Source organism: Barbatula barbatula, assembly GCF_947034865.1.
Source record: "Barbatula barbatula genome assembly, chromosome: 13".
Classification (NCBI taxonomy): domain Eukaryota; kingdom Metazoa; phylum Chordata; class Actinopteri; order Cypriniformes; family Nemacheilidae; genus Barbatula; species Barbatula barbatula.
The window spans coordinates 11,888,639-11,902,176 of NC_136776.1; the positions used below are offsets into that span (position 1 = coordinate 11,888,639).

General features: G+C 38.1%; 2 protein-coding genes across 2 annotated transcripts; both read right to left on the reverse strand.

Moving 5' to 3' along the window:
• Positions 1–54: 54 nt before the first annotated feature.
• On the reverse strand, positions 55–4,098 carry lamp3 (lysosomal associated membrane protein 3). Its single transcript, XM_079470917.1, has 6 exons — positions 3,983–4,098; positions 3,560–3,792; positions 2,948–3,067; positions 2,757–2,829; positions 2,315–2,485; positions 55–1,437 (listed from the first exon to the last, which is right to left on the reverse strand). Exons 1-6 carry the CDS (start codon positions 4,041–4,043, stop codon positions 1,298–1,300), a joined length of 798 nt encoding a protein of 265 aa, XP_079327043.1. The 5' UTR covers positions 4,044–4,098; the 3' UTR covers positions 55–1,297.
• Positions 4,099–8,780: 4,682 nt separating this feature from the next.
• On the reverse strand, positions 8,781–12,998 carry LOC306903228 (hydroxylysine kinase-like). Its single transcript, XM_079472238.1, has 5 exons — positions 12,885–12,998; positions 11,368–11,673; positions 11,124–11,266; positions 10,645–10,825; positions 8,781–10,472 (listed from the first exon to the last, which is right to left on the reverse strand). Exons 2-5 carry the CDS (start codon positions 11,669–11,671, stop codon positions 10,009–10,011), a joined length of 1,092 nt encoding a protein of 363 aa, XP_079328364.1. The 5' UTR covers positions 11,672–11,673; positions 12,885–12,998; the 3' UTR covers positions 8,781–10,008.
• Between the last annotated feature and the right edge of the window lie 540 nt (positions 12,999–13,538).

The window sequence follows — 13,538 nt, forward strand, 5'->3', positions numbered from 1 at the left end:
CAAATAAATACAAACAAAAATGTACTTAATTAATTAATTAAACTTCAGCACATTAGGGAAGGAGGGTTTTATTTTAACATAGAAAATGCATAGAAAAAATAAAAGCTCACAGGAAATAACATTTAAATTGACCACAATTTTTGCATTTACATTGACTACAGCAGTAATTTCTAATGACAATTCTTGTATATTCACACCCTCACAACCCCAATTTGTTTTGTCTGTAGGCCTACTCGTCTCTTTCTATGCCAACACACGGCGATGAATCAAGTAACTTTTTTTTATCTCAAACACTTAAATAAATCATCGTTTGCGTGTTTACTTCTGTTAAACTGCACAGCTGCTCAACTTTAGAAATTTCATTTCAAAATATCAATATGTTAAATAAGGGTCATTCGGACAAATGTGATATCTTTTCTTTTCTGTGATAACTTTCCTTTTATGCTAAACATGAAGTTGATTAAACTGCTTGTTTTGGATCCGATTGAAAAAAAAGTTTCATCAAGAAACTTCTCTCTCCCCACAGCACCAAACATGCATTTTTACATCATAAAACATTAGTTAAACAGTCTTCCCGTAACACCCCTGCATGTGAAACAGCAGTGAATCTCTTATCCCCCTTTAATACTGTATCTGCCTTTGGTTTACTCATTCATATTTGTAGCAATCCCTACCCGAATTTTTACACCTTGCACAAATGTATATGAACAATCTTTCTTAAAATCAAAATACACATGTTGAATGCAAACCGTGTTTCAGGGGAATGATCCAGAAATAAAGCATGAATTAAACACCAGAAGTTGTATAAACACTTATATCCACCTAAAAATATCTTCAAATAGAAAGCCTCATTAATTCACTTGAAGTTATACATTTGGAAGAGTGCAGTAATACAAATTTATTCACATCTTAACCTTTATCAAACTAGGTATACTACAATTTGGAGTTTGTTATAAATGTAGGTTTCAAATACTTTGCCATAAACTCAGAAGGAAATTACTTAGCAAAGTACGGCTGGTACATGTGCTTTCTGCCTGCTTTTTTATTATGCAAAAAATCCACAAGATTTCATTTTCAATACGTTTTTACAGTCTTTTGTGTTTATTTGGAAAAGGTATTTAGCTGATAATCCTTTTAAAATATATGTGACTGCATTTGAGTTATTGTCCTACACATCAGAATTAGCCATCAAAGGTTGGCTATTACAGTGAGCAAATGTTTACCAAAACCATATATTCAAACAATTTAACATGATGAAATCACCATACAGTGCTTAGTATAACGCATATATACAGCCTCAGAGCTGTTCGTAGCCTTGCCCGCGCCGCTCACGGACAAGCAAAAAGGTAAGAATGGCAATGAGACAAACTGCTGCAGCCACAGACCCCAATATAATCGGGATCATCCTTCTGTTATAATCCGCCGAGCACTCAACCTCTGAAATAAAGAAAAACAGATTCTGTTTTCTTTGATGAAACTATATAAATCATGCATGCATTTAGTTGCATTATTATTTGAATATAGCATCTGAATCTTAACATCCTGTTGAATTATTTAAACCACACTGCTGAAAAACCAATAGTTCTATCACAAATACCACTAAAACCATTACACAGTTTCATTAGGCAGCGTATTATGGGTCTTATTTAATGGTGTGTTATTGATTCCCATCTGCCAGATAACATCCCACCAGGAAAACCCACAGAGACCAATTAAAGTTTATGTTCAAACCAGTGCAGTTCCCATTATAACCAATAAATCCTTTACAATTACTGTGATGTTTCTATTGTTTTTTCTTAATGTTAAAGTAAAACTTTAAAGGGATACTACATCCAAAATTCTGTCATCATTTACTCACCCTCAGGTTGTTTCAAAACTGCATAAATGTCTTTTTTTCCAATTAACACAGAGAAAGATATTTGGAAGAATGTCTGCAATTTTCAGTTCTGGGACATCATCCAGTACCATATAGCAAAAAAATATAGTATTTATATATATATATATAGAGAGAATTTAGGAAAACAAAGAGTTTTCAGGCACCATTTAATTCTTCCCACTATGGTAGTCAATGATGTCCCACAACTGAAAATGACAAACATTCTTCCAAATATCTTTCTTTGTGTTCATCGGAACAGGTATGAAATTACATGAGCGTGAGTAAATGATGACAGAATTACGTTTTTGAATGAACTTTCCCTTTATTGTAAAGTAAGAGTTTTTTAGTTTACATGATTCTTAAAATTAAATAGATTTGTTCAATATTCACTATATGGAGGATTAAATGTACACATGCATAAGAGGATGACCACAGTACCTTTCCCAAAGGCACCCTTATCCAGATCAAAGGCTTGAATCTGCAGAGGTACGAGTTTAACTCTGAAGAAGTCTGCCAGTATCAGCGTCGTCTCACTTTGGCACTTGAAGCTCAGACCATTGTTGGCTTTGAATAGCTTTTCGTGAGCCACAACTCCAACGTATAGTTTGCCTATTGAGTGTGTGAAGAAGGTTAATGGCAAAATGTAATTCCAACAAATGTTCATTTCTTTTTTTGACAAAGCACTGACCAAATTTAATTTTTTATTTTAACTAAATGTGCATATTTTATCCATCTAATTTGTTGTATTTAAAATGCTTAAAAAAACATATTGTGTCAAGATGGGATGATAGGGTAATGAAAATCCAGTAGCTTCTTTTATTTATGCAAAGTATGTTTTTCTTTATTTGGACGGCTGGGGACTTTCGTGTAGTATACTTACTTTTGCAATTTTTACAAGGAGGGGCAGGTTTCAGATGACCTTTAATGCTATTTACGTATGAGACGCTGCCTTCCTAAAAGCACGGTTAAACATATGTGACACATAAAATACATTAGCCTTTTGTGATGTATGTTTGATAAAATAAACTGAAAATTGAGATCTTGTGAAAAATAGATTCAGATGAATCAGACCTTCTTGAAAACGAACTGTAGATTTCCACCATCAAAGTCCAATGAGAGCAGAGATTCACTGATGCCACAGTATCCAGTTACACGTGTTAAACTGGGATTGATGTTGAAATAATACTTCTTCTGCAATTGCAAAACACAATCGTACATAATAACTAAAATCAAATTTATTCTTTATGGTTGCATAAGTGCTATTCTCTCAAAAGAACGTCATTTTCTATGTATTTTGAAATAAATTTAAAATGTAAAATTACAGAAAAGACTGCAGATTTACAATAGAAAAACGGGGAAAACATGTAATTTTACAGGGGATTTTTTTTAAATACGGTAAAAAACTGTACAATTACAGAAAACGACAGCAAAAGTACAAGATAAACACAAAAACAATGTTTTATATATCCTTATATCCTTTAATCTTACAGGAAAACTATATTTCTTTGTTACTCCAGCTGACAAAAATTGTCTGTTCTTTTTACTGAATTGCTGAAAATGAACCGTTGGCGAACCGTTATCTGGTTTGCCACAAGGTTGTTCATAAACCAAATGTGAGTTCTCACCCCTTGAGCGTATATGCTGAAGTGTCAAGTAAAAGTGCTGAGACTGTTACAGACTTACTTTGTTCTCTCTCACCAAATACTCCACTCCAAGACTGACCCGCACACACACTTTACCCTGAGGGTTTTTCAAGGAGTATGTGAACTGAGGCGGGATGCTTTCTTTGGGCTGAAGAACAGGACTGATGGAGACGTTGGTGAGGGGAGGCCGTGCATCACTGGTGATGCTAACAAGTTCATCATCTGCAGCTTCTTTAGTCATAGATTCAAGAGCATTTGAGGTGGGAGGACTTCCTGTACCACAGAGCCAAAAGGCCAAGTGTTAACCAAAGACGAGCTGTCACGAGAATCTCAGACAGCTACTTCTTGCGTTTAGTGTGTAAAAAACTCAACAGAGATATAATAATACATATTAGATACACAGGCCTATTCGTTTCAATATTCAATTCGGATGTTTTTGCATTAAAAAAGCAAATCAACTCACCTTGGCAGTTCAGGGAACAGAGCACGAGAAACAGAAGGGTGATGCGACTTGTGCGAATCATGTTGACTGAGTGTTTATGGGTTGCAGAAGCAGTTGACTAATGCACACACGTTTGTGAGGGAGGATCCATGTGCTTTGATGTCATCAGCTACTGTGTGACATCAGGAAGTTACATGCATAAATATATAAAATAATTAATAGAATTTATTATATTTTGTCATTAAGCGGTATGCGGTCAATTTAAGAAAATGTTGGGTTGTTGAAAACCCATGGCTGGGTCAAATATGGACATTTTCTAGTTTCATTGAAACCAACAGTTGGGTATAAACAGCCCGTTTTTTAAAGTGTATCTTTATTGTCATTGTGTCACTTTAAATTCAATTGTATTTATTAAGCCAAGATGGTACATATACCTCTGGTGGTTATGTGATGCTGAAAAACTGGATTAGGGGGGTGAAAATTTGAACAATTATTTGATCTGCCGGTTGAACTTTAGTGTTTTTTATAAGCAAAATTTGTTTATGAAGGCATTAAACACCCTCAAAGTACATAGCTTTGAGTATATAATTTTTTTTCTACTCATTCAACAAATTTGGGCCTCATGACTCTGGATCAGGTCTGCTGCTATTTCATACTTGTTTTCATCCCTGTAGCTCAGTAGTAAGAGCATGGCGCTTGCATTCCATGGGGATTGCACATTCTTAGAAACAAAATGTACAGAATAATGTAATGTAAGTGGCTTTGGATAAATACGTCTGTCAAATGCGTAAATGTTTTTGAGAGACTCGAAACTTGACATAAAAAAATGTGGAGAATGTATTATGAGAATGTTTTAACAACTTCATCAGTAACTACACAACATTTCTTGTACAACTTCAAAACACGTTATTTTGCAACGTGTTGTAAAATGATGAAAAAGTTCACTCGCTTGTTCACACATTACTGTTTGTGCTTTGTCAAGTTTCCTTACTTCCCTTCACACTTGGGTAAGTTCAAGAAGAACTTACATGTTTTGACATGTTTTGGTTGTTACAATTTCTTATCTCTATTTTTGCTGTGCGCTCAGTTTACAATTAAATGTTTTAGAAAAGGTATAAAATACATAAATTAATCACGTTGCTATAATATAAACTGACATGATCCATTTGTCGAAATATTCCAATCGGCATCCCTCTGTCTCAAGAGACAATGAAGTATCTGCGCCCGGGTCAGTCTGTTGTGGAATTGCAGTGCCTGTTGTGGCTAAACAGTCCAATACGAAAGCAGCAGAGTCTGTTGCAGTTACTACAGGTGAAGCCTGAGACTGCTTCTGTGGCCACGGGCTCTCTGCCGTCTGCCCCATCTTTTCTCCGTCCACTGGTCCTCTCTCTTGCATTTGCTCAGCTTTGTGCTGATCCTTGTGACAAGTCGCCATTTGGCACGGTCTGCTCTAGCAGTTTCCAAGTCTGCAGGATTCAGGCTTCCGGCTTTCAAGTCACGCTTGCAGACGTCTTTGTACCGGAGCAATGGTCTGCCAATTGGTCTGGTGCCGGTGGTGAGCTCGCCATACACGATGTCCTAAGGATTCCGGCCATCCTGCATTCGGCAGACGTGGCCAAGCCAGCGTAGGTGTCTTTGTGAAAAGAGTGCATGCATGCCAAAAATGCCGGGGCCAGCACACGGTCCTAACAGGTGATGCCCAGTATCCTCCTCAGATAGTCAAGCCTCCGTTCTTGCCTGGTGTACATAGACCACGTCTCACTGCCATAGAGAACAGACAGAAGACATTGCACACTTTCATCTTGGTGTTGGGGTTGACCATGCTATTGTTCCACACTCTCTTGGTCAGGTGTGCCATCGCTATTGATGCCTTGCCGATTCTGGTGTTCCGCTTGTTGTCCAAGGAGAGGTTGCTGGAGATGGTGGAGCCAAGATACGTACAATCTTCCACTACCTTGAGGCTTTAATTGCCGATGGAGATGCAAGGAGTGCTGCCGACATTCTGGCCCATGACATTGGTTTTCTGTATGCTGGTGAGGGGCTGTAGTGCTTCCGTGGTATGGGCAGTCAGGGCTGCGTCTTCATAATCAGGACCCTCCGCACCTTGGTCTTTACATGCAGATGTGCAAGGTCCATCTCTCTTCAGCGCTGTTGTCTGGGCAGTCCTTTAGGGCCCCTTCAATGGCACAATGCAAACTTCTGGAACTGATGTCAGTTCTGTGTTGATATGTTGCAGTCCTTTCTGCTTGGAGTTGTAGATCCGCTTGGGGTGAAAGCTTACCCTACTCCCAACCAGTGAGTGATCAGTATCACAGTCGGTGCCGTGGTAACTGTGTGTAGTATGAACGCAGTCCAGCAGGGGTCTTCTGGTAATGACAAGATCAAGCTGGTGCCAGTGACAAGATCTGGGGTGTCACCAGGACACTTAATGGCAGGGTTTGGTTGAGAAGAACATGTTTCAGATGCACAGGTCATGGTACGAACAACGTTATAACAATCTCTGTCCATTTTCATTGAGCTTGCCAAAATGGCTAAATGGCTGTTAAAGTCCCTTCGTCCTTTGACTCAGCCGAGGAGCAAAGTGTAGGAGTGTAGATGCTCAGGATTTGTTCTGGGCCTGAAGAGCTAGAGAGAGAGGATTCTAACCTTCAGAAGGGGGCTCTGATGAGGACAGCATAGAGTTCCCAACTGCAAATCCAACGCCATATATTCCTGGCTCTTCAGGCTCCTTTCCCTGCCAGAAGAAGGGATTCTGGTCTCCTGTCAAGCAGCAATGTCGATGTGCAGTCATTTCAATTAAATTATATTTTAAATAGCGCTTTTCACAATGTGCATTGTTCCAAAGCAGCTTTACAGGAGAAAATGAGAAAAACACAAAAAAGGTCAAACACAGCACAGTACATAGTGTTTATAGCACAAGCTAAATTATTCTAGTATATAAAATCGAATAAATGCAGTCTCCCAGTGTTCTTTTTGCATTAAGTGAATGCTTGGCTGAAAAGATGTGTCTTTAATCTAGATTTAAATTGGGAGAGTGTGTCTGATCCTTGAATAATATCAGGAAGGCTATTCCTGAGTTTACGTATGAGAAAGCTCGACCACCTTTAGTGGATTTAGTTATTCTAGGTGTTATCAAAAGTTTTGAGATCTTAGATAGCGTTGTAGGTTGTAGTGTGATAGAAGCTCTGTAATGTAGGTAGGGGCTAAACCGTTTAATATTAAAATAACTTTAAAGTCAATACCATACTTAATGGGTAGCCAGTGAAGGGTTGATAACATTGGGGTTATGTGATGGTATTTTCTGGACCTGGTAAGAACTCTGGCAGCTGCATTCTGAACTAACTGTAGTTTGTTTATTGATGATGCAGGACAACCATTAAGTAGCGCATTACAGTAGTCAAGTCTTAAGGTCAAACCTGGCGTAGTTCATCAGAGTTGCCAGGGCGCATGGTTCTGACATTCCAGCTTGTTTTTTTGCTTCTTATTTTTCCTGGTGTAGGTTTTTACAGGGCTTTGTGGTCAATTCCCTTTGCTCCCCCACACTCGGCTGTTGGTTCAGTCCATGATCCGTCCTTTAGCCATTGGCTGCAAGAGCAGCTCATCCGTCTAGTGATGCAGTGTGAACACCAACCCTCACATGGTTTACCCCGCCAGCTGAGGTGGATTTCAGGGGTGTGGCAAGTGGAGCCAGCACGCGAGAGATTTAGGAGATGGATGCGGGCCAGTGCTGGCCGTCCGCCCCACCAGGTAAGGTGCAGCTGCCGGACTGCAAAGGTACTACTCCATCCAGACCCCGCCACCCCACGTGGATATATTATTTTAACAATAATCCAGTTAAAAACCAAGTTTAAAATTCACCTGCATAACTATGTATTAATAAACGCATTAATGCACTTATGACAGCATACATCATGACACACGCCTATTTTCTTCAGGTCTTCAGTCATCTGAGTTGCCATGTTGGGTTGCTTGCTATATATGGCTTGATGGTGTCAGATGTTCAGTATGATAAAATGTTTATATGTTTACATGTTTTACGGTCTCGAGTACATACCTTCATAATGTATCACTTAAAGCATTGAGATACGTAAAAAACCTTTAGATAAAATAACAGATATTTCTGAAGCCTTTCCACTGCTTTTAAAACACGACACATTTGTCATCCATTTAGTCGTCTTTTCATTTAGAAATTCCCAACTCAGCGAGGACCTGGAATCTGACATGGTTTGACACGTAGCATGCACAGAATATGCCTGTTATATATTTCAAAATGGGATTTATTGCTTAAATATGTTCTTATGTAGTCTATAATCCAAGTATAGGCTATCCAATCTTTTAACAAAAAAAAACAATTGGTTGTGAAGTAAGTTCTAGCTAGTAAAGTTGATATGGCTGTATTATATATAAATAATGATATATGAAGGAATTATAGCTCATCTGATTCTGATGTCACAATGTTGTCTTGTGTAGGCCCTAGTCGATAACTGTTGAGAAGTAAAAGCTTGGCGTGCAACTATAAGGTCTATTGCTGTCCGTGCAGTAACACCGCCGTCTGGTGGAAGTACAAACATACTGCATACTCAGTCACTGTTAAAAGCTGCTGTTATAGAAGCCGTACAGTTTAAAAATAAATATCTACTTTGAATAAAATATAAATCATTTTGTCAATGCTTACTGTACACTCTCAAAAAGGATGTGTTCTTTGATAGCACGCTGTTTGTGTTTTACTTTTTACCACCAGTGTCATTTTAACACATTTTGTGTTTTTAAAAAATCATTGTATTGCATGAATAAAAGGGACACACCATAAGACGAGTTTAAAGGAACAACATCTTGTGTATTGTCCTTTGGTAATATTTACACAATCTTCCTCTACGCCATCTTCCCACATCAGTTCTTTATTAACATGGAAGCAGACTTTAGTGCACCATTGTAAAACAACCACAGGGCTATAAAACTACTTAGTACTGTACACTACACAGAAACGTCCCTCTAAAAATGGGGTTTGCTGTTAGCATCTTGGCACTTGCATGAGTCGGTTATAACATTACAGTATATTAACTTTGAATAAAAAGAGACTTTTAAGCAAAAGAACTGGACAATAAATGAAAAGAAACATCTTAAATTTGAGGATATTAAATTACAGCTCATACTGTATTTCATAAACATCAAATGTCATGTTTGGCATTTGCGCCAGCAACAATGCAACCGCGGTAAACTATCAATGCTAACAATGACACAATATATCAGCCAGGTTAAGATCTGAACAGAACTCTGAGCTTTCCCAACAGTTAATCTGTGCAGTAAAACAGACCTTTGATAAAGTCCAGTGCAGTCAAATATCAAACGTCAGTGTCAGCTAGTGGTTTATTTACACGTTGGACACCAAAACATTTATGTGGCCCTTCATCACATTCCATACCGAACATATTACAGTAAATATACCATGATCATATTAATTTTCATCACTTTGCTTTGTGGAAAAATGCATTTGGATTATTTGTGCTACAACAGGTTAAAGGCACAAGGAAAATGCAAAATGCATCGAACAAATATTGAAATGAAAGCACGTTTGTAGAACTGTAAATTACAAAGTCATGTTCTTCAAAACTTCTTGCTGGTTGAAATATGCAATGGTGGCTACGGTATACATGGGATTCAGAACATTGACCGTTAATAATTCCCTTTAGTGTTCTAGTAATTCATGAAAAAGAAAAAGATGTTCCTTTTTCTGAGTGAGCAGCTCATAATTATAACAAATATAGATTCTGATCAAGATGGACATCTCACCTAAACAAAAAAATCGTGTAATCATTTATTTAACTTCATGTCTATCAAAACCTGCATTTGAACGTACTTGTATTTGAGAAATGTCTCAGTGGTTTTGTGTCTTTACTGTGGAAGTCAATGGGGCTAATGTTGTGTCGTTACCGTCGTTTGAAAAAAACATATTTTCTGTTCTGCAGTCATACAGGTTTGAAATGACATGAGGGTGAATACATTTTTGGGTGAACCAATCACTATAGAAGCATTACAACTTACTACACTTAGCTCTGGTTACTGTCGACAACCGCTGACTGTCTGAATTGTGCAGCGCTCTGGAACCAAATCCTTTCCACTTCTTCTTTCCCTAGTTCCCAAAGCCGGCAGAGGTGCAGGACGCCGGTCTTTGCTGTGGTCATCAAATACTCCTCATTCTCCGGCTGCTGTGTGACGGTGTACCGGCCCAGAACCAAAGACTGACAGAAGCGACACAGAACCAGAATATAGAGACAGTCTCTTTCTGCTTCGTTGAGACGAAAGACACTTTCCCATCCCGCCAACACCGGCCCACCGACATTTATTGGATCGGGGTTCTCGATCATCATGTACATGATAGAGATGGCCAGCTCAAATATGAAATACCCGCTACTCATATCTCCAAAATCAAGAATGCCAGATATCTTAAACTTGGAGGGTCCGTTGGGTTCCATCAAGAGATTGTGGTCATTGAGGTCTCCATGGTTGATGCCTGCGATGGGGAAATTAAAGGAATAATTCAAGATATTTTATATATAAATACAAAGAAATTTTAAGGTGTCAGGCTCCAAAACGTACAAAATCTGATAGCTTACTTTTGCAATAACTCTGGAGTGTGTAAATCAAAATAAATAATGAGTAAATAAGTCAATCAAAAGTCGTACACTTGCGAAACAATGATAGTTTGGGTACGACGTGGGTGTCGTACTGCTTCAAAACGGCTTTGACAATCTCATGTACAGGAGTCCCGTCCATCACATAAACATACTGATTCAAGAGCGGAATACTGGATAGACTCCATATAAACCCTTCCCTCTGAAGACAACTGATGTTTGGGTGCTCCATCTACACAAAAACAACAAACAAATATACACATACAAAATCCTAGGTGCAAGAAATGATTTGTAAATCGTAAAAATTGATCACGTCTGTCAGTGTGTTTACATTTTCATTGTAATGCACACTATATTGATATTTGCAATACTCCAAATATTTTAAACATATATATCACAATATGTTTTGCAATTAACAGATATCAAACATGCTGATAATATACTGTTCTGTTTTAATAGTTTAATAGGATTTTAACGAATAATAGAATGTACGTTTGTGGTAAACTATTATTTGAAATGAAGGACTGTACCTGCAGAAGAGTTGTATCCAATGTAGCTGCCATTTCCCCGACCTCATACAAGATCTGTGGACTGGGGGGGATTTTGGCTATGGTAGTTCCAGGCAGGTAGGTGAGCAATCGCACCAAATATTTCTGCTTACCAAAACCACAATCTGTCAAAATAATTTCGGAAAAAGAAACAAAAAATATACTGTAAATAGTATGCCTTGTTACTTTGATACTTTTTAATAGTTTTTGACAGGTTTGCTCTTACCAAATTCCTCCAGGCTCATGAGCTGACCAGTCAGGGTGGGCAGAGTTGTTTGAGCTGGAAGGCCACTTTGATGTAAGAAATTCATAGTGTGGGTTTGTAGCTCCACCAGAGTGACTTTCTGACTGTCTGTTGAGTTCAAAACCTTCAGCACGGACTCTCCACCTTCACTGGAGTCCACATAAAAGTTCTGGTCATCATAACTGGGCAACGGGCGAATAACAGATGTGTGCAGACCATACAGCCTCAGGATTACCTCGGTAACCTGGGAATGGCTGAGGTTTGGCTTTGATTCTTTAGCTAACATGGCTGAGGAGAAAAACACAAACTTACTTTTGCTTTCAATGAAAAGACAAACAATAAATATGAGAATGGATCACGTCTATTGTCGAGAGAGCCAAAATGTGCTTTGTGTTTTAAACCAGTGTGTTGTTTTGTTCATGGAGCAGCCGAAACTGAAAAAATACACTTGACCGATTTTTTTCTAAAAACATAAATTTAAAAGGCAGACATCAAAGTTGTAACACCTCCTGTATTTTTCAAGATGTTATTCTGAGGGGTTCAACAGATTATCGACAATTTTGTATTGATAAATAAATCTCTTCACAAATCAAATTATATTTTGACCATATTTTATGTAAATAGTTTCAAACCTTTTGATCCGACGGTATTTGCCAAAATGTTTCAAATTGATTTTGTAGACAAATATATTGTGCAAAATGTTAGTTAAATTAACAAAACTAACATTTATTTAATAAAAAATGTGGACTGAATAATCAAATTAGATGGTGATTCTAAACCTTTAAACATTAGTGTATATTGTTTATTTCTATAAAAGGAATTGATTAAAAATTGATAAATTTACTCGTGTAAATTTGCTCGTGCGCGTCTCTATTTTGAGGAACTGACAATAAACTGCGCCATAGACCAACTCAACCCGGGTCTAAAGTCAATGGCGCAATACTTTATAAAGAGCGCGTTATGCGCAGCGCTCGTACAATCTATTAAAGGCAATGGAAGATGATGACGCTCTGATTGGTTTATTGCAGGTTACGCCCCAAAACACCCACTACTTATTCATTAAGAGAATCGCAGTCCACGCGCCGACTCGTTTCCCCGCCGTTAAACTAGCACTAAACAGTGCGCTTAGATCGTGAAAACAGTGCATCACAATATTCTGTACATTTCCTATCTAAAAGGTTAATATTTCATTCTTGTGCAGCATATCTTATCCAAGGCACGACATGATTTATTACGACTCATTTAGATGAACTTCTACTTCATTAAGGTTACTTTTGACAACGCTTACATTAACAAATCAAGCCCGCAGTCACGTGCAACAGCAGAGACATTTTGATTCCAGCTGTCCTGGAAGTACTGCAGTGTAAACGATTGCATTCAATTGTTTATATATGTAGTGAACTCTTGTTTTTTGATAAACCCTCATTCGACACGAACTAACTGCGGTCAAGTGCGTGTAATAATACATCGTAACAAATAACGCATAAGTGCATTTATACCTGGCAGAGGAATATTACTCGGCTGCTCGGAAGACACTCTGTTGGAAGGTGTGAATTATACTGAATATGCAAAAGCTGAAAATCATAGCATACGGCAATGCTTTTATTATGAATGGACGAAAAAGCAAGGAAGTCCCGCCTTCTAGAAAAAAGAGCCAATCGTCAATCGATAAAACCGGAAAATTATCTGGGGGGAGGAGCTCTGCGCGATTGGAAACGTTTCAGCAGACACGGACGCTAAAGAAGACTGTGGAAAGTGAAAGTGACCTGTATCACATCATGAGACCCATTTGGAATCGAATTTGCGATCTTCGGGTGATTTAAACGCAATTTAAGATTAAAAAACGAATTGTATGGCACAGTTGTCAGGTTAAATTGTTAACGGTACATATACTTTTACAAATGAAAAAAAGTACCCTCTCTCTTCTCAACAGGTTGTGGTCTGGCTTTTGTTGAAACTAACTTTGTATTAGCACCTATCGCACTATTGCTTATTGCTCCCTGAACTCTTTGTTAGTCGCTTTGGATAAAAGCGTCTGCTAAATGTAAATGTACTTTTTTGCATTATTTTATTAGCTGGACTAGTTCCAGACATCTTGGATTGAGGACATTTTCCACTTCAATCCAGAAAACATCGTTTTAATGCTTTGATGT